The sequence below is a fragment of the Cheilinus undulatus genome, linkage group 7 (assembly GCF_018320785.1).
Source record: "Cheilinus undulatus linkage group 7, ASM1832078v1, whole genome shotgun sequence".
NCBI lineage: Eukaryota > Metazoa > Chordata > Actinopteri > Labriformes > Labridae > Cheilinus > Cheilinus undulatus.
Window position 1 is genome coordinate 1789130 of NC_054871.1, and position 25418 is coordinate 1814547.

The following is a 25418-nucleotide window of genomic DNA, read 5'->3' on the forward strand; positions in this document are numbered from 1 at the left end:
ACCTCTATTTTTGTCTGTATATTTCCATTGCCTTGACTTGCAATTTTTTGCTAATTTTATTCCAATTTTACTGCTTTTTACCAATTTTTGACACTTTTATCCTGCTTTTTGCAATTATTTGCCCCTTTTTAAGCTGTCTTTTGCAATAAAATGCAACTTATTGCCCATTTCCCCACCCTTTTTTTCTGATTTTTGCCCATTTCAGTCACTTTTCACTAATTTCTGCCACACTTTTGCTACTTTTAGAACATTTTTGCCACCTGTAACTCATGTTTTGGTCACTTCCGACCCATTTTTGCCACTTTTCTCCCAGTGTTTGCCACTTTTTGACCATTTTTGCCACCTTTAACTTATTTCAATTGCTACTTTTCACCTCTTAGATTGTGGCTCTTGCAAATGTATTTTTCACCAGTTTGGCTCTTTGGTTGAGCAGGGTTGAGTATCACTAAGTTATAACAGTCAGAGTTCTAGTGAAAGTTTGTTGAACTCTTCATTGCTTTGGCTTTAGTTGCAACAGCAAACGTTGTTCAGACTTGCAGAATTTGATGTTTTAAGCGTGCAGATTGAATAATTAAAAGTTAGAACTTGTCTAAACTTTTAGGAAAAGGGTTTGGAATTGTTTATAAAGAGAACAGTGAAGATGATCTTCATGTTAACTGATGGGAACACAACAGTTGCATGTTTGACACGTTGCCATCTCCACCCCTCACCTTGTCTCCTCCTCTTCCTCCCTCAGGATGAATTCCATCCTTTCATCGAAGCCCTGCTGCCCCACGTCCGGGCCTTCGCCTACACCTGGTTCAACCTGCAGGCCCGTAAGAGGAAGTACTTCAAGAAGCACGAGAAGCGCATGTCCAAGGAGGAGGAGCGTGCCGTGAAGGACGAGCTGCTCAGCGAGAAGCCCGAGGTCAAACAGAAGTGGGCGTCGCGCCTCCTCGCCAAGCTGCGCAAGGACATCCGGCCCGAGTTCAGGGAGGACTTCGTGCTGACGGTGACGGGGAAGAAGGCGCCGTGCTGCGTGCTGTCCAACCCCGACCAGAAGGGCAAGATGAGGAGGATCGACTGCCTGCGCCAGGCGGACAAAGTGTGGAGGCTGGACCTGGTCATGGTGATTTTATTCAAAGGGATTCCCCTCGAAAGTACTGACGGGGAGAGGCTGGTAAAGTCTCCTCAGTGTTCGAACCCCTCGCTGTGCGTGCAGCCGCACCACATCGGAGTTTCAGTCAAGGAGCTGGATCTGTACCTGGCCTACTTCGTGCACGCAGGTCAGTCTCCTCCTCTGCTTCGTGTTTGTGAGTGTGTGATGCTGAGCGCCGTTCTGTGTGTGATGTCATGTCAGGCTCCTCGTGCTAGCCGGTTAAATCTGTGACTGAAGAGTTCTGGGCTTTGGCTCTGAGTTTATGGTTGAAGTTTTTGTGGTTGATTAAAGGTCAAAGGTCAGCTTGTATCTTTGGACGGGTTCAGGCCAGTCTTTGCTGTGGATAAGACGTTCGTGTCCTGAAGGGCTGACCTCAGATCAGCGTCTCTGACCGATGCATAGACTCAGATCTCTGGAGTTTATTTCTTCCTCATTGATTTGTTCTTTTGATACTCGCTGAAACATCCAAGCCTTGAATGTGCGTCGATCTGTGGATGTTCTTTAACTTTCTGCAGCATTTTCACTACGATATATGTTTTATGATGAGTTCATGCAGGTGTTTGCATTAATGAATGAGTACATTTACCAACAGCAGGTACATCTACCTACACTTAAACATCCTGTCATTATCAGTCAGGGTCAGATGAAAAAAAACTACCCCTGAGAGTCAGGAATAAAGAGCAGAACTTTTCTAAAACTACTGAAAATCTAAAAAAGACAAGTTATGTTACAAATAGACAGTTTAAAAACACACAACGATGGGAGCATTTTATTAAAAAATGATGCAGAAACATCAGACAACTTCCCAGCAGATTCCACATAGTCCCTGCCTGCAGCATTCAGAGTGCTGCATGGTTTTACTCTGAGACGGTGCTCGCCCTCAGATACTGGACCGGTGAAGCAGAGTGCTGCTGGAGGACCAGATCCTCTTTGTATTCTGGTTCGTGTTCGAGCAGATCCGGCTTCTGTGGTCTGATGCTTTTAGGCAGCAGCTCTGCTAACAGTAAGTTCAGTGCATATGTGGTCAAGCTTCTGGCATGAGCTGGAGACCGATCATGAAGCGTGCTGCAGAATTACAAAACCTGGCTAAAAACGGCGTGATCTGCTGACGTGCACGAGTCACTGCACAGACAGAGTCTGTGGAGGCTGACGTTCTTTAAGGCTGATATGTACAAGTTGTGCAGGAAGCTCACATGAGAGTCTTGATCATTGAAAACTTTAGAGCAGTGATCCTCAACGTGTGGCTCTTTTTGATGATTTTTGGCTCTTTTTTGTCTTAATTTGAAACATTATTCCCCCAGAAAACCTTAAAATGGAAAATTTGACCTTGTTAATTATACATTGCAAATAACATTAATCGGTTTGTCTCCCACACTTACACAGTAGGCTTTAATAGTCAAACTTAATTGTCAGCCTTTATTTTTGTCTGTATATTTCCATTGCCCTTATTTGCAATTGTTTTGCTGCTTTTATTCCAATTTTACTGCTTTTAGCCCATTTTTCCACTTCTTTTTGCCACTTTAAGCCATTTTTTGCAATTAAATGTCTCTTTTGCCCATTTTCTCCCCTTTCGGCTGATTGGTGCCCATTTTAGTCACTTTGACCTCTTTTTTTGCCACGTTTTTGCCACCTGTGTCTCATTTTTTTTGCCACTTCTCACCCATGTTTGCCCCTTTTTGCAATTTCTCATCCATTTAAGCCGCCCTTTGCAATAACATGCCACTTTTTGCCCATTTTTCCCACCATTTTTTCTGATTTTTGCCCATTTTAGTCACTTTTCACTCATTTTTTCCACGCTTTTGCTACTTTTGAACCATTTTTGCCACCTGTCTCTCATTTTTTGCCACTTGTCACCCATTTTTGCTACTTCTTTTTGTCACTGTTTACCAATTTTTGACACTGTTATCCTGCTTTTTTCAACTTTTTGCCCCTTTTTGCCACTTCTTGCCCATCTAAGCTGCCTTTTGTGATTAAATGCCTCTTTTTGCCCATTTTTTCCAACCATTTTTTCTAATTTTTGCCCATGTTAGTCACTTTTCAATCATTTTTTCCACGCTTTCTTTGCTTTTGGACCATTATGGCCACCTTTAACTCATGTTTTGGTCTCTTCCCACCATTTTTGCCACTTTTCTCCCAGTGTTTGCCGCTTTTTGAGCATTATTGCCACCTTTAACTTATTTTCACCTCTTAGCTTGTGGCTCTTGTAAATGTATTTTTCATCAGTTTGGCTCTTTGGTTGTGTAGGGTTAAGTATCACTGCCCTAGACCAACACTTTTTGACGTTGTCCCTCCTTTAACAGTGAGCAGAACGATTTGATTCTTTAGAGATGAGATCCTGCTCTTCTCACTAGAGTGAGCATTTTGCATTCAGTCTAATTTTGCAGACCTGTTGGAAAAATGTGTTTGATTGCATCCGAGCATCTCTGACTTCACTTCCACACACGGCTGAAGCTTTAAATGCAACAAGTCCAGCAGCTTCATCAACTTTAGAGGACGGTTCTGATGTCATTTCTGCTCTTTTTTCTTGGAGAAATTTTCCACGTTTGAGCTGCCTCAAAGACGTAAAAATGTTTTTCCTCTCCACTTGTTTATCTGTCGGTTTGAGGATGAAATTTCACCTTTGGTCTGGCAGAAATCTGCTCTGTGTCTCTGAGACAAACGTGTTATCTGCTGCAGACAGACGCCGTTTCATCAGCGGTCAGTAAAGCAGAAGGAACAGGAGCGTCTGTGCCAACACCTCCTCACTCCTCGCTGGCACACCTGAAAATTATTTAAAAATGTAAGAAAAAAAAAAACATAATTATCTCTGTAGCCGTTGCTCAGCATGTTTGCTGATTTCCGGCTGATTCTCGGGGAAAATAATTTGGCTGGTTCGAGCTGTGGCGAGCGGTGGCAGAGGCGTGGAGAGGAGACATTTGGCAGACATTTTTCTTGGCACACAGCTAGCTCTCGGTTTGTCAGAGTTTTTCTGAAAAAGGAGGACAGCTTTCAGAAACTCAGGTACAATTCTTCCTAAGATTCATTCCCAGATTCAGGATTCTTACACGTCATTGTTAAAGCAAGTGCTCTTTAAATGTGAGAACTATCAGGGACACTTGAACCCTGCCTGAGATGGTACCCAGCAGTTTTAGAGTCTGGGTTAAATCTCCTGTCAGTGTCACTCGGTCGTCACCGGATGCAACTTTTGTTTTTTTTTTGGGTTTTGGATGAGAGCTCTTTAGAAATAGAACCATGAGGCAGGGACAAACTATCAGAGTTTGGAGTTTAAGTTTCTTCCTTTAGTCTTCTTATAAGCGGTTGACTTCCTGTTTTCCACCTCAAAAGGAAGTCTGGTAAAGTTTCAGAAGCACATCCTGGAGCAGGTTAAACCTTGGTGGAAACCCTGCGTTGTTTATTCTTCATCACCTCCTCCGCCTCGGCTAAATCTCTAAATTGGCTCACGATTACGTGGTTTCTATCCGATTAAAAGTGTGTTACTGTTTTAGGAATAAATGCAAACAGGGAATAAGAGCCGTCTGTGTCAGGCTACAGGAGTGATGCTTTCTTACTTGAACAGAATAAATGCAGAAGCCTGAAGAGCTGGAGGTGTTTGTGGTCGCTGATTTCATGGAGGTAAATGCTCAGCTGTGATCCGTCAGCAGACACAGACACAGCGAGCCCGGCGCTCTGGAAACATCTCCGACCCTGAACCTTTAATTACAATCATTTCCTCTCACAGACTGAAGCCTCTCTGAGCCCAAAGACTGCTCTCTTTCTCCTCCCCCATCCTCCCCCCTCTGTCCAGATCTGCTCTCAGCCTGAGTGTGACTGTTTTCACTCTGCGGTCGCAGAAATCAGCTGTGAGCGGGCGGAGCTGGCCTCATCTGTGGCTCGGCGGTCTGGTTCAGAGGATGTTCTCATCTCAATAAAATCATTTGATTTCCTCACATCTTCTGCAGAGTCAGAGTGTTGTCCATCTTGTTGCTGACATGTTCTGCAGGATTTTGTCTCTAAGAGTACACAGACAGGGTGAGGATTGCCCCCCCGACGCTCTGCTCTGGATTCAGGAGGATCAGGTTTCGTCCTGCCTCTTATTTAAGGCCGCAGAGTTTTTCTGGAGCGTTGATTAAAAGCCGTGTGACGGCAGACTGACCTCAAGGCTGGAGGCGGAGTCTGATTTGGTAATTAAATTCATCCCCACTCAGCGGACTCAGGGGGTCCAGGAGAGACCACGGAGCAGGAGGATGGTCCAGAAACACCAGGGCACTCTGGACTTTTTTTACTTATTCCTGGGATGTTCAACGGGTTGTTGGGATGTGGCCTGTTAACAAATAACCTATGTAGTTGTAAAATTCTCCTCCAGTTTTTTTTCTTTGGTACCTCTTACTCTGCCAGCCTTTTGTTGCCCCGTCCCTACTTTTTTGAGATGTGTTGCTTCATTTTTTTAAGAGACCCAAATTTTGAATGTAAATTTCATCTCTCAGTTGGTAAAAATGAAATGAAATTCGCTCTCATCTTCTCCTAAATCCTGGTTCATTACTGCAGTGTAGCTGCTATATCGATGTGAAGCTCTAACCTCTAATGTCCTCCTGTTTTGGTGCATGTTGGCCCAAAAGCTCCACGTTTATACGGGCTGGAGTGGTGGAGCCAGCGTGCACCCATACATCAGTCATTACGGTAAACAGCTGAACAGGAAGCTCCAACAGGTGCAGCTTTACAAATGATCCCTGTCACACACAGAGGGAAACCCCTCCATTCATCTGTCTGAGCCGTGTCTGCTGGAGGTCAAAGATCACCCCCCCCCCTCCTCTCACTGATCTACGAGCTCTCGTTACGCCGCGCACGGCGGCGGGTGTCACCATCACAGAGCACTCGGCACGTGCCGAGAGGTCGTGACCCCTATCATCGGGGCGTTTAACCTCTAGGATAAACACCCCCCACCCCGGTCATTAGCAGCACACTGACAGAGAGCAGAGGGGGCGTGGCCAGAGCCGGGGTGTGTGCGGCCAGTCGTGAACAAAAGGTGATGGAGGTCGAGTCGGCCACTTTGCAGTGATTTAGAAACGTCAGCGGGGGAAATAAAGATGTTAAAGTTTATTAGAGAGCAGATAATATTTATGTGAGCAGTAAAGTCGATTAAACATAATTAGAGAGATGGAACCATAAAAGTTAGAACGGAGGAGTTTGAGATGAAAGTTCTGCAGCAGAGGAGGAGCAGAGACGTCACGGCCAACACTCGCACAGACTTTAGTCTGAGGTTTGGTCTGAGTCAAAGACGGGGAAACTGATTCACCAGAGGACTCAGAGTTTCACTGATTTATGAGAAGAGCCTGATTCGGCTGTTAGTGTCTGCCAGACACCTTCTAATGAAGGCAATCACCCCATTCCAGCTCTAATCTGACATATTTCTGCCTTTTTGTAAAAGCTTAACACCTAACCTGGTGATTTACCTGAAGTGGAGGTGATCAGTATCACAGATTACTCAGTCCTGTAGACCCCCTAATGTTCTCCAGATGAAGGGAGACCAGAGTCTAGAGCAGGGATGTCAGACTTAATCACAGCAGGGGCCAGATTCTGAATCTGGGTCTGACCTGGGGGCCTAACTGGGCCAAAAGTTCTCATAACCTGTCAACCTCATCTTCAAACCAATTATAGAGGAAAAATGTAAAATTGATGAAAAAGAGTCTTGTGATAAAGAAGTCAAAAGTTAAAATCCTGGTTTTTAACAGTTTAAGTGCTAAATAAAATTCCAAATCATTAGTTTAAAAGGTCAAAAGATGACAAAAACCACAAAATATTGACCTTTTTGAATAAAATTAAAAGTATTGAGTGATAAAGGTCCACAGATGAGATAAAAATTAAAGATTTTAATTAAAAAAGATCAATATTTGGGAGTAAAAGCAATATTTACCAGTTCAAAGGGTCAAGATATTAGAAAAAAATTCTAAATCAAGAGTTTAGACGGTGAAAATATGAGATAAAATTCAAAATCAAGACTTTTAAAGGTCAAAATATAAGATAGAATTTTAAATCATGATTTTTTTTGTCAAAATATGAGATAAAATTAAAAATACTGAGTTATTGAGGTCCAAAGATGAAATTAAAATGAAAGATTTTAACCCTTTACCTACTGACCTGGTGCCAGTGCTGTTTTATATGTCTGGAGTATTTTTACCATAACTCTGTCAAAGTTTGTCCGATCAGAAAAATTCCAACGGTGTTGGAAAGCTGAGAATTGTGGGCATGCGCACATATATGGTTCATTACAGTACTGGCAACCATATGACATGGGCATTCATAGCAAAACACCAGAAGTATCGCGAGACTGCTACACTGTAACTCCTCCAAAGTTTGCTCAATCTAAAAAAGTCCAACGCTGACAGAGAGCTGAGAATCTGTGCTTTCCAGCAATATATGATGTGTGGTATATATATTACGGTAATGTCGAACAGCACCGTGAAAACGGCAGCTTTGGCAGAAGATGAGTGAGAAAGGAGAGTGAAGGAAGAGAGTAAAAGGAGAGCGAGTGAGAGTGGAGTTTAGTTTTCAAAAATAGTGTTAGATAGTGGCATTTGTGTGTGTCTGTCATGTGCAATAACAACATGTTACTGAGAATGCTGAGAATGCATTTTTCCACCTTTATCTGCACTAATTGTCTCCTATGTATATAGTTATCTTTTGCTCTGTGTTTTATCACACCCAGAGTCCTAGACTCCAAAAATGACTGCTGATTGTTCTAAACATGTATAGGCTCACATTTCAAATGTCAAATCAAAACTTCATGAGCAATAACAACATTTCTTCTCATAAAAGCCATGAAAAACAAATCAATTTTTGTGTTTTTCTTCTTTTAAACTGCTGACAATTCCATATAATGAGCAATAATCATTAACCAGATGTTGAAAAGTCAAGTTCAAGTACTCCTGGGAAAAGAGACCAAAGCTCTCAGACTTAGGGCATTTCCTGACTATTTTACAGCCACGATAACAAAATATGTCCAAATCGCCATTTTTAGACTCAGTAGGTAAAGGGTTATAACTGTCAGAAAACACCTATTTTTTCCCCACATTCCAGACTTTTTATCAAACTGTTTTAACTCTTTCTGATTCTGATGACTTAAAAAGGATATTTTCAATCATCAGGGTTAAGTTTACATTTAAATACTGGAGGAAATCTGCAGAGGCCAGTTAGAATAAAAATATGATATGATCTGGGGGGCCGGGAATAACTGTGCCATGGGCCAGATGTGGCCCCTGGGCCTTGAGTTTGACACCCCTGGTCTAGAGGAGTCTAGGACTAAGCTAGGAGGCTAGCTGAGCCCCTTTAACATCTAAGAGTCCTCATGTAGTCTCAAACATGTTTTGAATGTAAGCTAGAATAAACCTCGAGGGTTAGATACGGAGTAAGATGAGCTTAAAGTAGAACTGCAGGTTCTTAGAAACTTCAGGAGTTGTAGTTGTTGGTGTGTTTTAAAGCTGGGAAATTTCCCTGCATGTATTTGCTTGTGTTAACTTTGTTGTTCAGACTTTCTCCGTGCAGCCAGCTGCTTGATTTTAATTGTAGCTTTTATTTGTAGGATGTAGCCGTGTTTGTGATCGTCACACCTCCTTCACAAAAACGTCTCCAGCAGCACAATAGGAGGATATCTGTGTGTCGCTCAGATAACACACACACACACTCACACACAACGTCAAGGTTTCCAGAGACGTCAGATATTTATCTCCCCGTCACCTTATACGACCCCGCAGGCCTGAAACCACCGAGACTCTGTGTGTTTCTGTGTGAGTGTTAAGACGTCTGACCCACTTCCCTCCGTCCTCCTGAGCTCTTAAAGAGATTTGGAGCTTCGTCTCTGAACTAGTTACTGCGGCACCGAGCAGCCGGCCCCTCAGCCAAACATACGACTCCATCTTTACTTCACCTCCTGCAGCCGTCACAGCGGCACCGCACCTCAATCACAATGAGACTCTCTTTTTACAACTTTAAGCTGGATTCAACAGTTTAAAGGCTGCACATCTAAACAGGGTGAAGCTTTAGGAGCAAAGACTGGAGTTTCTGGGTTTATCTTTAAAGTCTGGTGTGTTTTTAAGAGTCTTTAAGGGACTGAAATATTCAAGAAATCAGTTTTTGAATGCAGGAATATTTCCTATTTGGAAGGAAAACATGGGTTGCATCTATACATGATTATTGTCATCATTTTTGATATAGCAATACTTTTTCAAAGATATTTTTGGGGCATTTTGCCTTCATGGATAGCTGAAGAGAGATAGGAAATCCAGGGAGAGAGAGCGAGGGAAGACATGCACCAAATATGTGCCGAGACCAGGCACTGATCCCACGACTGGTGCGCCGAGGACTACAACCTCTGCCCATAGGAGCCGGCTCTACCTCCGAGCTACACCAGCGCCCACAATAGTCTTTGATTCTGTGCTGAAACATTACCAGTTTAGATTTTGTCCTGCCATTTTCAAGATATTGTCCAATACAGGGTGTCCTGGAAATGGACAGGAGTTAACCCAGACCCTTTCCAGGTAAACGTTCCATGTTAGGTCAGGGGGGAGGACATGCAGCAAGAAATAGTCAGGAAAATCCATCATGAGTGAGCAGACCTGATCTTGCAGAGCTGATGGACTGTCCAGATTCCATGTCTGTTTTCAAGTGGATCCATCTCCCAAAGCTTCAAGCTGATAGGCTCGTTCCTGGTCATCCTTTAAAGTTTATAAAACCACTAACTTGCACATAGAAATGAGCATTAAAAAATACAATTACAGAAGTTTTTACAGTGCTGCTTTCACATAGCAACATTTTACAAAAATAGTGTATTTTCTTTTTTACAGAGTGTAATAGTGGCACTATTGTAAACTGAAAGGCCTTTCTGCAGGCCTTCTTGTAAACCTGTACAGTATCACTGAATGCTTAGATAATTGCAGCCTTTGATGCAGTTATGTAATTGCACAGCCAGACATTGTGATTGCATTTGCAGTTAGATTAATTGTGCAGCTCAACTCTAGAACTAGTCTTCATGCTCCTTCATGTTGTGTTGCTCTGATTGGCTCATAATGAATGTCAGAGAAAGTTAACCCTCAGAGTTTGTCAGTAATGTATCCCATGTTAGTTCTTTCATCGTTATGTCCAGCCTTCTGAGCCCCATGCTGAGAAGTCTTCATTCAACTGAAATTTTCTTCACATTTTCAGGAGTGAATGTGTAGAAACAGCTTCACAGATGCTTCACGTTCCCTCTTCATCTCTCCTTTCTCCTCCTCCTACTGCTGCTGTTCTCCATGTGTCATAATGTGCTGCTTGCTTAAGAGAAACGCTGCGTAAAACCGCACGCTCTGTTGTGGTTCATGAAGTACACACTGCAACCACAGCAACACCCCCGACCCCACCAACTAACCACACACACTCAAACGTTCACGGTCAGCGAGCTTCAGCTTCATTCATAAAAACCGACAGCAGGTCTGCAGACAAAAGCAGATTTTTGTGTGGCTCAGAGGAGAATGAGGCTTCAGGCCTGCATGTGAAGATGAGCATGTTTGGAGCAGGAATGGACCCAAAATGACAAAGAATTTTATTACTTGACAATTAGAGGCAAAATTCTGCAAACTTGAAGTGCACTAAAACATTTGGAAAAGTGAGTGGAAATGGAGAGGAGCGAGGGTTTCCCTCTTTTCTAAGTGTGGCTGATCCATCTGTGTAATTTAGACAGCCCTCTCTCTCTCTCTTTGTTCAAAGTCTGATAAAAGATCAAAATACAAGTGAAAATTAGAATTAGAAAATGTGATGATACAGTATATTCATCTATTGTCATGCTATGTTTTAATATTAAGGCTTTAAATCAGACTGTGACGTTTTGGAGCCATCGCTCCTGAGTTTATTTGCTCAAAAACTAGAAAAAGGTGTTTCCCTTCAGTCTGTGTTGTCACAGTCCCCCCTCCTCCCCCGTCCTCCCCCCTCAGAAAGGCAGATATCAGCTGATCCCTCGGCGTGCGGCGCAGTAAAGTCAGGTAATCCGGTTTAAAGTGTATTGTCAACGCTGAGCTCTCCGCGGATTTCCCTGCAAATATTCCAGTTTGGAACATATTTTCTGCTCTCACAGCGACACGAGGGGAGGGTGGGGGAGAGAGCCGACTGATCCCCGAACACAACGCAAACAAATAACACACACTCTCACACACTCACACACCGTGTGTTTCTCTCTGTGCTGATGTAGACGGTCTAAACTTGGGTTTTTGTAATAAGGTTGTCATATTGTTTGGTCAATTTGATCTACTATTTAAGTGACAGACGGCTATAGAAAGTACCAAAGCCTAAAAACAACATGCATGTGTTTCAGACAGGTGTGTGGAGAAGGAAAAATCCTTCAAACTCCTCTAATTTTACAAAACAAAATGACCAAAACAGACCAGTTCTAAAAGTTCAGCATGCTTCATCTTTCTGTCATTATTGAAACACATAAGTACCAACAATTTCCCACATTCCCACTGTCAGCTGCAGGAAACTTTTGCTGCCAGTTCCACGCACATTTCCAAAAGTGGCCAACTACAGCCTACTATTTAGCAAAAATGGAGAGTAAAGCCCCAACATCCCCAGCTTTACAAACATCCTCTACATTTTTTTTAATCTACAATCCATCCTCTGCCTTTGAAGATGATGTCATCCTGTAAAGTTTATAAAACACTCCTTCCACTGCCTTTGAAGATGATGTCATCCTGTAAAGTTTATAAAACACTCCTTCCACTGCCTTTGAAGATGATGTCATCCTATAAAGTTTATAAAACACTCCTTCCACTGCCTTTGAAGATGATGTCATCCTGTAAAGTTTATAAAATATTCTTTCCACTGCCTTTGAAGATGATGTCATCCTGTAAAGTTTATAAAACACTCCTTCCACTGCCTTTGAAGATGATGTCATCCTGTAAAGTTTATAAAATATTCTTTCCACTGCCTTTGAAGATGATGTCATCCTGTAAAGTTTATAAAACACTCCTTCCACTGCCTTTGAAGATGATGTCATCCTGTAAAGTTTATAAAATATTCTTTCCACTGCCTTTGAAGATGATGTCATCCTGTAAAGTTTATAAAACATTCTTTCCACTGCCTTTGAAGATGATGTCATCCTGTAAAGTTTATAAAACACTCCTTCCACTGCCTTTGAAGATGATGTCATCCTGTAAAGTTTATAAAACACTCCTTCCACTGCCTTTGAAGATGATGTCATCCTGTAAAGTTTATAAAACTCTCTTTCCACTGCCTTTGAAGATGATGTCATCCTGTAAAGTTTATAAAACATTATTTCCACTGCCTTTGAAGATGATGTCATCCTGTAAAGTTTATAAAACTCTCTTCCCACTGCCTTTCACAGCTGTGTAAATTGATTAAAAAAAAAGTTGAGTGTCATTAGTCCTTTAAAAATTCTTTTAAAAATATAAATTTGAGCAGATGAGAGCAGTCATTTGTCACTTTCTGCTCTTCAGAGCTTTAAACTGGGATGCATGTTGGTATAGAAACTCTATTGTTCACTTCTATTCACAATGCATTGTGGGATGTAATGTTTGCAATATATTGGATATCACAGTCCTCACTCAGGCTTCAGACAGCACCACAAAATATTTTTTATTTTGGGCACAGCCACTGACTCCTCCATCCCTTTAAAAATACTTTTTCTACAAAATAAGAGTATTTCATTCTCTTTCATTTTGTAGTTCCATTTGATTACAAAAAGGATTAAATCTGTCGTTTTTGCTGCTTCCAGGCGACACAGAAATGAAAAAAATCCCAGCTTGATGTTTGGGTCTCTGAGGCGTTGCTGCAAACAAAACACTGAACGGGAGCCAGACTCCATTTTGTTGGCACGGCTGGCACGGAGATGGGCTGAGTCTGGATGCCGGGAGTGAGCGGGTCTGAGTTCAGATGGGGATGTCTACAGAAATGTTCTTAGCAGCTGAGGTGAACGGTCTACGTTGGCGATAGCTCAGGAAGATTTTGATTATACTTTGCACGAATGTCTGCTCTGACTCAGGGATGAAGTGGCTGGATTTTGGTCAGTGGTCTTTGGTCTCTTGCCATATCGTACCTCCCTAGGAGCTTCTTTAAAGCGTTGACTTTGGAAGTGGCCACACCTCCGTGTCTGTTTTCATCTTTTTATAAATGCCAGATGCTATAGTTAAAATTTTAGGAAACTATCCAAACAATCTTCAAAGTTAAGACATTTAAAGACTGATTTCCTAGCTTTTTATTCCCAGCTGTTTGATTTTCTCTTTTCCGTTTTTCCTTGCATGAACTAAAAGTGCAGATTTGTTACCTGACTTTAAAAAAATGAAGATGTGAGCCAGAGCCTGGTGATCCTGCAGCTCACTGGGGTCAAATTTTAGTTTGTAGTTTTATTTTGAAAGGTGTGTCAGCGTCTGTTCTGCAGGATTTCCTCCACATGAAGAAGAATCATCCCTGAAATGAATCTCTGTGGGGAATCTCTGACAAATGTAACCCTGATATTACCTTACTACTAATTTTGGACCTTTCTGACCTCCGTACATGAGACGTTTTCATTCAGCCTGTGTGTGTTTGTGTCTGTGGAGGTGTCTGTCCATCTTGAAAGGCTTAGATAATGTGCCAAAAACCCTCAAACACTCTCACACCGACCCCCCTCCCTCCCATTGTGTGCGGGGCCGCGGGGACGCTGCTGTGTGAAGAGAACGTCGACATGAACCAGGACAGCTGCGAGCGTCTGCAGGGAAACTCTACACAGATGGTGGAGGGAGAGAAACTCCAGAGCGCCGTATGGCTGCTGAAAAATAGACGAAGGAGGAGAAGAAGAAGAAGAAAAAAGGAACAGGAAGAGGAAAAAAAAGGAGGTCGGAGAGATGATGACATTTTTGGTTGTTTTCATCCTGAGAACATTTTTGTGAGAAGTCGTAAAGGTTTTAGATTTATTCTCCAGAACTAAAACAGAGAAAAACATGTTAACGTCGCCCCCTGCTGGCTGGAGGATCTGGCGGGTCAAAGATGAGCAAACAAAAGGAAGAACAAATTTATTCTGATGCTAAAAACAAAAAATGGTGAGGTGAATGATGTGTGGAGCGTGAAAAGACAGAGAAGGGAGATGAAGACGAGCTGGGGCTGTTTAAGACCTTCACCCTGGAGCTCCAGGATTTATTCATCCTCGAGTCAGTGGACGGTTTAGTCAAGTTTGAAGTTTTCTTAAAGTGTCGTGTGCACAAGAAGAGCTAGAACTATTTAGTCTGGATTATAGAGAATGCTTTTCCTTCCTGAAGACAGAACGTTTTAGTGAATCTGAGCCTTTTTATTCTCGAACAATCGTACCTGAGAGAAGGAGAATCTCAAAAATGATACAATCAAAGATTAACCCTTGTGCCCCCCTCGGGCATTTTTGGCCATTTTTCCCACCTTTTTTTTTTTTTTTTTAACTTGTGATAATTTTGTCAGTTTTACAGCTTATGGCATGAATTTCTACAGGAACTTTTCTTTCTAGTTACATTTTTGAAATCCAGGAGGTTTACTCTTAAATGTCATTCATACTCAGTGAATTTTCTACCCTCTGGACACCTTCCAGGCCAAAAATGTACATGTACAAAAAACTGCTATTAAATCAGCATACAGCAATATTTCTTCTACTTTTCTTTTTTATAAATCTCTTTAACAACTTCAGACCTGCTCAAAACTACCAAACATTCAATCATTTTCAGAATTTTAACCCTTTTAAACTCACACAAAAACTCTCCATGGAACGGGAAAAAATACCAGAATGTGGTGCATGGTCCTACAATGAGGAAATGGTTGAATCTGGTGGAATACGGTAAAAACGCCAAATTTCACTAGACTTCTTCACATTGAAATGCTGACATTAAAGAATGCGTGATTTTATACTGCAGTGACAGTGAGATTAAAAAAACCTGGTTTTAATGGAAGTCAATGGAGACATTTTTGCCTCGAAGGTGTCCAGAGGGTATTTCTGACATTACATAAAAAAAATATTAATGCAGTCAAATCAGTTTTGTTGCTGATCTTTGACCCATCTAAGACTCTTATCACCCCAAAGCCCCATCTTTCTACTATTAATTATACGGAAAATAATTCACTTTTTGTGTTTTTTGCTGTAAAAATGAAATATTTCAAATAATCAAACTGGCATTTAAAGGGTTAAAATCTTGAGAATAATTGAATGTTTGGTAGTTTTGAGCAAGTCTGAAGTTGTTTAAGAGATTTATGAAAAAAAGCAGAAAAAAATCTTGATGTATGCTGATTAAATGGCAGTTTTCTGTTCGTGTACATTTTTGCCTCGAAGGTGTCCAGTGGGTAGTAAACTTGAGGAGGGCACAAGGGTTAAAACAAGGCCACCTCATGAACTCCAACACCAAATCTGGATCCTTTTTGTTGTTTCTTTGAAGCTTTTTTGGAAAAGGAATGAACAGAAAGTCGACCTTTTAATGTGGGAGGAAAACAGAGAGGATGAGAACAGAGAAGAAGAAGGAAGAGTAGTCTGAAAAAGAAAGGACAGGATGAAGGGATGAAGAAAGACAATGAAGACGAGAGTGTCAGACAAGGAGCAGGTGAACTGACGGAGGAGGAGGAAGTCAGATATAAGACAAGAAGGGCAGTTCCAAAAATCTAAATATAAAGGGAAAGAAAATGGAGAAGAAAGTAGAGGGGAAAAGGAGAATGAAGAAGGATCTGTTCTCCAAAACAACAATAAGAGGAAGGAGAAGAAGAGCTGAAAAATGAGACGATGTGAAGAGAAAGATGAAGAACTCGAACTTGTAGTCAAAAACTGGACAACATGAGGGGAGGAGGAGAAGAAGAAAATGTAGTCCAGCAATGAGCAGAGGAAAGGAGAGATGGGAAAGGAGAACAGGAAGGAGGTGTAGTCCAAAACTGAGACAACATGAAGGGAGAAAAAGAGAAGAAGGACATGGATGTAATCCAGGACCAGAAAAGAAGCAGAGGTCTGGTCCAGGAGCCAGGAGGGTTTAATACCTGGGGCTAGCCCAGGTTAGGAAGATCTAGAAATCCCTTATCAGGCAGATTTCTGGACTGTTTTAAAACTATTTCAAATTCTGTCATAGATTTAGAATGTCAACAACAATAACTGTCCTCCTGTAGATCCACAGTTCTCCACCGTCTGTGTTCAACAACGCTCGTTTACTTTATTGATTATGTTGCAGTTTGGAGCACAATTGGACCAAAACACCTGATAGGAGAAAGTGTGAAAGAAACTAGAGAAGTAGTCTCAAAAGACACGATGAAAAAAGACTAAGGTTTATTCCGAAAACAAGAACAGAGAAGAAGAAAGTGTAGAAAAAGAGAGAAAAGGATGAAGAGTGTTATAAAAGTGAAGGATGATGGGAGAGAGAGGGAGAGAGAGCGTCAGCAGGCCGAGGGTCGAGCTCTCTGCATATTTGAGGAGAAACCGTCCGAGTGCTGGCGAGAGTCCAGGAGGTGAACCACACAAAGAGCTCATTCTGTGAAACCAGGACGCCTTTCCTTTTGTTTTGGTTGTCTGGTGTGCGCGCCGGCGTGCGTTTGTGTGTAAATGTGTGAGCGCTGATGCGCTCCTCCGTCAGATGTTCATTTTTAATTATTGACATGTGAAGGATTAGCGGAGGTGCAGGTTGGGGAGCTGATAACTGAATTATTGAACTGTTTCTCTGCAGCGCTGCCCTCGCCTCGCCGGTCGGGTGGGTCGGGGGGTGTTGGCGGTAGCAGTGGCGGTTGCCAGGGGGTTGGGGGTCGACGGCGGCGGTGAATCGGGGGGGATAATGAGGCTGCGGCGGCTCATCGTGCCAAGCCACACGGCGCTGGCAGGCGGCTGAATCCCCGGCTGTTTATCTGGTGGACTGCTGCGGTCGGGGAGGAAAACTTTGAGAGTCAGAGGAGAGAAGAGGGAGATTTAGATTCAGATTTATTTACTCTATGTGAGGGAGAGCGTGCGCACGCTCTTTACATCCACACCAGCAGGACAGAACACCAAGCAGCGTTCATTCAATGAAGACGGCGAAAAATCTGAGCTGAAATTGAAAGTTTCCACTCACTTTTTCACCTCCACAGAGGGCTGTTCCTGCAGAGACGCTTCCTCAGACATTTTTCACGTCTTATGGACACTAAGCTCTCTGCTGAAGAATGAATATGGAGCTGCAGTGACTCATCTGTTACTGCACACGCTCCATCACCATCTCAGCTTTCTTTAATAGAATCCGCTTTACTCAGACCAGAACTGGTCTAGTAAATTCAGTCATCTGATTTGCATATTCTGACATCACCAGGCAGCCTCCAGCACCATTGGCTGTGCTTTTTCTCCCATGGCTTCTACTCTAGGCTTCTACCACGTCTCTTCCTCTGCGGTGTGTGTCATTCCCGATCTCCGTCACTTTTGGTGGGGTTTTGACCCCCCCCCCCCAGAAAATACCCACCATCTCCTCATGTGCCCCCCACCACGGCATTCGCCGACTACTCCCTCCCCAGTTGGGTGGAAACACGGTGAGGCAAAGCATTGGCTTTGTTATGTGTGGACTGTCACGGCAGACAGTCTCACCCATGGTCTCACTGGACGACTGGAAGCCATGGCAGAGGGTGAATATTCCTCTATTCCTCCCAGCATTGTGAGTATTCTCGCTACAACTCTCTGTCTTTCTCTTTGTTACTCTCCAACTTGTCTCCTCAACTGGGCTTGCGTCTTTCAAACTCTATAAACTCAAAAACTTTGAATAGAAACACCCAAAAATGCTGCTGGGATTGGAGTTACTCATGTCCGCCATCTCCTGGTGTAAAGTGGTAACAGCACAGACCTCCGCTATTAGCCCCATCTCCCAATAGGACAGAATCCTTATAAAAATCTTCAGTATGACCCAAACTTTGTGATGGGAGTAAATTTAGTCATCTAATTTGCATATTCTGACATCACCAGGCAGCCTCTACCAGCATTGGCTGTGCTTTTTCTCCCACGGCTTCTACTCTAGGCTTCTACCACATCTCTACCTATGCAATCAAATCAATTTTGTTGCTAATCTTTGACCCATCCAAGACTCTTATCACCCCAAAGCCCCATCTTTCTACTATTTGTTATATGGGAAAAAAACACTTTTTGCTTCCTTTTTTTTTTTTTTTGCAGTAAAATATGAAATATTTCAAATAACCAAACTGGCATTAAAAGGGTTAAAATCTTGAAAATGATTGAGTGTTTGGTAGTTTTGAGCAGGTCTGAAGTTGTTTAAGAGATTTATGAAAAAATGTTTCTGTACGTGTACACGTTTGCCTCGAAGGTGTCCAGAGAGTAGTAAATTTGAGGAGGGCACAAGGGCTAACAGTCCTTGATCACTGTGTTTATGAAAATTGAGGCACTTTAATGACGGTAAACTTGTCCTGTTGGCTGTATGTCGAGATCCATGGCGGTTCTCGTGTTAAAGAAGCAGCGTGTTTTGCTGTTGTGTCCTCTCTGATCTCTCAGGTTTTTCCGTCGTCTCCCGTCGTGTTTCTCGGTCCAGGATCCCACACCTCTACGAGCCGCTGCTCCTCTCTGCGCGTGTGCGCTCTCCCAGGTCGTCAGCTCGTTAGTGTTGTGTGATCGGTGTGTCGGACCCCTCGGCGGGCGGCCCCGGCGGGGGCCTCGTTTTATTCACACACTCGAAGCAGAAAACAGTTTTCAAAGACGAGACAAAAGCGCCACTTGATTAGGCAGAGAGAGTGTCTGGGAACGTGGGCGGCGGTGACCGAGCTAATTGGTAAAACCCACCCCTCCCTCACCTCCTTCACCCTCCCTCACCTCCATCCTGGGGTCTAACACACTTGAAATTAAAACCCGCCACCTCCTTCATCATTTTTTTCTCCAGACGCTGTTTTACTCCTTTGAATCACAGAGAGAGGAGACAGAGGAGGGTTTAAGGGAAATCGGTAGGAAACAAGTGATGAGAGAGACAGGAAGAAGGAGAAGAGCAAAGAGGAATGTTGGAGGGTTATTCAATGAAATCCATCAGGGTTCCCCCCACAGAGATTCAGAAGTTGGTCAAATCTGGTCAGAAAGCTCCACAGATGCTCTCTAACTCTTCTGGAAGCCCTCTAGGTCAGAGCACATGCTGAGCTGTAAAGAAGGGGAGGGGACTCAGACCTAAAGGTGCAGAGCCGTGGTCGTCTGGTCTCAGTGATCCTTTGAAGCTAAAATCATTGTTGAACACATCGCTCTAAAGTTGCAGCGTCCCGTTTCCCTGGACCAAGGCATCCTCCTGTAGGACAAACAAACTCTGATGATAAGAGCGCAGAGCGGCCCGCTGATGGACGGGGCTTCCAGAGGATGACAGCAGGGGTCGACCGCTCAGTGGCCGCTCACGCACACACCTCTCCCTCTGCTGCTGTCTCTTTCTCTCTCTCTCTCTCCCCACGTCGCCCCCCCGTCTATAACCCGCTCTGCGGCTTCCTGCTAATTAAATTCCTGTGCTGTCCATTAGACGGATAGAGTGAGCGGGACTGCTGACTCAACACAGGTAGGGCAGCTCCTCGCCGTAATGGCTCCGAGAGCTCGAGTGCCCGAGCAATTCATTTGGCCGCCCCGTTTTACACATCCCTGGGTCACCGCAGGCTTTCAAGGGTGCAGAGAGAGAGGGAGGGAGGGGGGAGGCTATAAGCTAATACCGTCAAAACGCTTTAATTCTAAAACGGACACTCGGCAAGGCTGTGTCCTCTAAAATGTACTGACATGCTCTTTCTATAGGCTCCCTCTCTGCAGGACGGGGGGGGGTTCCACTGTTTCTGATATTACCCAAGTCCTCAGGCCGGCTTCAGAAAATAGTGGCGACACTTTATTATCCATAGATGCAAAGTAATGGACGGATCCTGACTGCTGATCTATAGAGGAGCAAATCCTGCAGTTCCTCCAGTCGCCACTAGAGGCTGTCTCCTAAAGTGAGTCAGTCCCCATAGAGCCTCATGTTAAAAACTTAACAGCAGAAATCAACATGTTTGCAGCCTGGTTAGATGAATGTTTTGGTGTATGAGGCTTATTTCCTCATGCTTTATCTCAGAATTAATCGCATCCCTTTTATTTAATTTTCAAATTCCACTATATGGCGTTAAAGACTGTCCTTCACCGAGGGTAGCTCACTTCCTGTTTGAATACAGAGCTGCTTTTATAGGGAGATCAACTACAGAAAAGAGACTTTTATGGATTGAAAAGGATATTAGTAAACAGTTAAAAGATAAATGTTTGATATCACAAAGTTCAGATGACCTCTGACCTCTCCACTGAGCTGCCTGAGAGTTTTTAAAGGAAACTAAGAAATAAGGAGCAGTGTTGGACTTCCTCTACATCAGTGCTGATGGGTTAACTAGAGAGTGCTGAAAGGGACAGTAAAGCATGAGATTATTCACAATTTAAAAATGAATGTACAAACCATAGACCTTGATTAATGCAGATTAATAAGATTAATCTTGGTAGCCCTATTTCAAACACACGACCCTGAATACTGAGAGCTATAGAAAAGTCTAGAAGTTTTCTGCAACCAACAGTCGTTGGCTCACTTGTGATCATTAAATCTGTTCTTCTTTGTTAATTTCTGAATTATTCTTCCTCCCTGAAGCAGCAGAAAAAAAAGTGACGGTGCAGAAATACTTAAGGTCCATTAGTGGCTGCATGTCTTTGTTTAGAACCAGCATGGCTGCAGAATAATAGCAGTATACTGACTTCTGCAGGCACCACTGGACCAACTGGTGTTTCACATTAGGACCCCAGGCCCAGATCTGAGTACACTCGACCCCAAAGTCTGGATCCATTTGGTCAGTGTGAATGCAAGCATGCCTGAGTCCACTTGAAGAGGCGGTCTTTAACACGGCTGTGCAGGAAATGTTAATGCGTCTGTGCTCGAGTACATGACCAAGTAGAGTTGTAAAGTCAATCTAAGGGTGCTTTCACATTAGGGGCCCGGTCCCAGATCCGAGTGCACTTGAGCCCAAAGTCCGGTTCATTTGGATAGTGTGAATGCAAACGAACTGGGCCCGGGCCCACTTGGGGAGATGGTCTGAGTCAAGTGGACTCTGGCACGGTTCGCATGAGATGTGAATGCAGCTTCAGCTTTATGACATCATCATAAAAACTAAACGTCTTTCCAGAGCGCGGCAATTTATTCACATTTTTCCTCAATAAAAAGTGGAAATCATCAGAACCCAGTCAATAAATGGTCTGTTTTGACTCACCTTACACAAGTTAGAGTCAGTAAGAGGAGATGCAAAGGAAATAAAAGTCTCCTGTCACCTCAAAAATGCTGTATCTGTGCAGCGCAAGCCCATTTAATCCTCTGAGCTGTAGTAGATGTGCAGATATGAAGAGCGATGTTGCTGGCATCTTCAAATGTGATTTTTATCATCCATGGCTGCAGGATGGAATTTTTGCCAGATCAAAACAAAAACAGTCTTTGCTCAGGTCATGACCTGAGTGGCTGCCATGGTTCGAAACAACTGGGCCTAATGTGAAAGCACCCTAAACACCCTAAACTAGGGCTGAACGATTTGCAAAAACAGAGTAATTGTGATTTTTTTTACCAGATATTGCAATTGCAATTTAATATGTGATTATTCTTGGTTTAATATTATGCATTTATCAACAACTTCAAGCAGTAAATAATTCTATAAATAAGACCATGTGCATTGAAAACAATCAAATTATTTCCTAAGCAATTCATCTATAGCAGCATGCAACTGAATATGGGGGTGCAACAAGCTTTAAGCTATAAAGGAGGCGGCTGGGGTGGAGGAGGTCAGGCTGGCTATCAGCTGATCGCAGCTGTGGTCTGACTTTCATGAAGTTACGCTAGTCTTCATCAGTTTTAGACACAATGAGCTAACGATTTTTGCTCGTATTGCAAATTGTGATGTTTATTGTATGTCATTTGCTTTGTTTAAGGGCGTTATCGTTTTTATGTCACTCATTTTGATTAAAAAAAAACACAAAAAGGTGGATTTTTGTAAATCATTCTTAAAAAATGACTCTTGAATGTTTGCATAATGTGCATAAAATAAAATGGATAAAAAGGAGTTATAAAACTGGTATTTAGACACATTTCAAACTAAAGAAATATTGCAATTTTTGCAATTTAAAAATTGCGGCAGGCCATATTGTGATTCAATGTGATTTGTGATTCATTGCCCAGCCCTTCTCTAAACATCTGCCCCCTTTAGTAGATGTTGCATCCATGCAGCAGAGGCTCATGTCTATCTAAGCTGCAGGGTAGATGTGGAAGGAGGAAGAGGTGCATCGTTGTTGTCTCAGAAAATATAAAACCCTCCGCTGCATCCGAAAGTACGGACTCTGAATGTTGAACCGGGTCAGTCAGCTTCTTCGATGATTTCACCTCTATAAGAAAGTCTTTTTGAAGTATTTCCATCCTGTGTACTCAGAATGCCTGGTTCCTTCTCTTCTTTAGTGTGCATATTTGAGCACTGTTGTTTTTATTCTGCAGCCGGTCCTCCTTTGTCTCTAAAAACATTTATTCTTTGTCCGGGTCTTTAAATTGATTTGAGGACGTGTGCAGCAGCCTCTTTAGACATTAGAGAACTGATGTTAAAAGATTTGGTGGAGATAGGTAGGGATGTTGAATATCAATCCTCTTCTCCCTCCAGGTGAAGCAGAACAGGTGCACGGCTCCACACCTTGCTGAAGGGCACTGCGACAGGAAGGGCTGCTGTTGTAGAGATAATGAAGTGTCAGTGTGCAGGTGGAGCCAGCCGAGTTTGTTTTTGGTTTTATGAAGCATTTAATTAGATTAGATAAAACTGATAAATGCTGCCGTGATTTACAGTTTTTCATGCAGAACTGACCAATAAACTCCATGTTTATGGGCAGATTTTATACATTTTTTAAAAGCTTTAATAGCAGGTCCTTTAATATAAACCAAGTGTCCTTTAAATCTCTCTTTAATGCTCCGCCTTTACTGGAAGTATCCAGCTTACACTCGCTATCTTTTCCTTAAACTCACTCATGATGAAAATCCTCACGTAGTACTTTAATATCTCTTTTGTCTGTTTTATCATAAGTGCCACAAATCCACCTGAAACCCAGTCAGACAAGTCTGAGGGTTTTTACCGGATTCACCCAGGAGTTGAGGCTTATTTTTACGTCTTCCTTATCTCTAGTTTCCCTCCATAAAGAGGAATGAAGTCGGACTTGAAGGATTCTGAGGGGAGTCCGTAGATGAATGTGCAGCTCTGACGTCCCCGCTGTAACTTCACACCTTTTCCCCTCCCTCCTCTCTTGGGGGTTCGGACCTGTATGCAAGACGCAGCAAGTACTATTTAGGAAGTGACAGCTAATAAACAATGAAGAATTTACGTGAGCACTGCAGGACGGACAGGAGGACAGATAGAGGAGCTGCTGACTGGACGGTCGCACAACAGAGCAGAGCTGCGCTCTGCAATGGCAAATAGTCCGTCTAAAAATATCAGTGACTAGATTTCAGAAGCACGGAGCGGTGAAAGTGTGGCAGGACTGTTGATGCACCAGAATTTCAACCTTCGATTTAATCCTCATGCAAAATCAGACAATATTGATACCAAAAAACAAAGTCCTGGGCTTCCAGGAATGGGTCATTTCTTGTTTTTAGCTTCCATAGATTATGGACAAACTCCTACAAACTCTCTAAATATCTCTAAACACTAGAAAGGTCTCTGTTTTTGGCATTACTTTATCCTATCACTGCTGCATTCATCACTTCCTGTCAGGAGAATCCTGAAGTCGAGATGAAACTCTCTGTTAGTCCTCTTTGATTTTGTCAATCATTGACGGCACGGCGACAGGAATTTAAACATGGAGGATTTTTACATTTTTTGTCCCTGTCACCTCCTGGCTGGTCAGCTCATACTCTCTGTCATTGATTGGTTGTTTGGCGGTTTGTACATGAAGTCAGGATTGTTTAAAGTCACCATGAGAATTATGGGTAATGTAGTTTGCACTGAAAGTCTGCATGTTTTAACTCAGTGGTCCAGTGTTCATCTATCCCAGCATTCCTGGGAAAATTCCCAGCCTTCTTCCTTCTTGTCCTCCTCTGTTCTGTGACCCAGAGAGCTCCTTCATCCCCTCCCTCCCCCCTTTTCTTGAAGATTCCCTCTTTTCTTCAAATCCCCTCTCATCCTCGCCCCTCGCACTCACAGCAAACAAGAAATTAGAAAAAACAACAACAACAACATCCCGTCACCTTCTCCTCTCTCATTAGCATGTCAATCCCAGCTCAGCGTCTTCATTTCTCAGCCAAAGGGGGGGCTTTCTTCTTCTCCTCCTCATCGTCACAGCTTCAGGAGGGATGGCGGGAAAGGAGAAAGTTTTAGAGTTAGAAGCTGTAAAACAGATTTGAAGAGTTTGTTTTTTATGAATGCAATAGTTAAAGTTGAAGCAAACTCAGATTCGTTCATGTTTGTTATTTAATGAGCCTCACTCACCAAGCAGAAGTACGTACTCAAACCCTCTGATGACGTTTATTGGAACATTCTAGCTTCACCACAGTTTCCTGATCTGTGATTTGTTCTATTTGAACTCATCTGCATGCCTCTTTTTCTGTTTGCATCATGATGCGTTGTCGTTTCTGTTGAAAGCTCAGTCTGAAGCAGTGATTTCATCCTGATCATATTTAACATCCACTAATGCACTGTAGAACTGAAGAAGCTGGAAATACTCAAAACACACGTCATAACGTTTATACCAAAGTTCATGGAAAGAAGTTTTCTTTGCGTTTGATTCAAGTTAGAATCTAACATTTCCTTTAAACTTTTTGTTTTCTTGAATGTCCTGTTTTATCAGCTTTAATTTATGACTTACATTTTAGAATATTTTGAAGTTAAACACACTAGATTCTGTGTTTAGACTCTGCAGATTAAAGGTCACATATTTTACCCCTTTAAGACAAGTTTATATTGTTCTCAGAGATCCTCAAAACATGCCTGTGAAGTTTGTTGCTGAAAACACTCCAGTATTGGATTTCTGCATGTGTAAAAACCCCTCTGTTTCAGCCCTGCCCAGAACGAGCTGTTTCTGTCTGTGGCTTTAAATATTTATTAGCTGTATGACTCCGCCCCTGACCACACCCCTCTCAGTAAATGAATGCATCACTGCTGATGTTACAGACACTTTTTCCAAGGTTTAGGATGCCCATGTGGCATCATGAGGGGAAAATCTGAGAACGGCTTGTTACAGCACACATTTTCTGAAAGGTAAAGAAAGAGAGGGGGAGAGGGAATGGATTTTTCTGGTACTTGAGGGGATCGGACCAGTGGCACATATTTGTGTTAGAAACGCCTGAAAAAGTGATTTTTT

At 42.7% G+C, this 25418-nt stretch overlaps 1 protein-coding gene across 4 annotated transcripts in view; it reads left to right on the top strand.

Moving 5' to 3' along the window:
• nfia (nuclear factor I/A) overlaps window positions 1-25418 on the top strand; it is a 347682-nt gene that overhangs the window by 126172 nt on the left and 196092 nt on the right. For all 4 annotated transcript variants that reach the window (XM_041791310.1, XM_041791311.1, XM_041791313.1 and 1 more), the window contains exon 2: window positions 737-1265. In XM_041791310.1, coding sequence (XP_041647244.1) covers window positions 737-1265 — 529 coding nt within the window. The remainder of the gene's footprint in view (window positions 1-736; window positions 1266-25418) is intronic.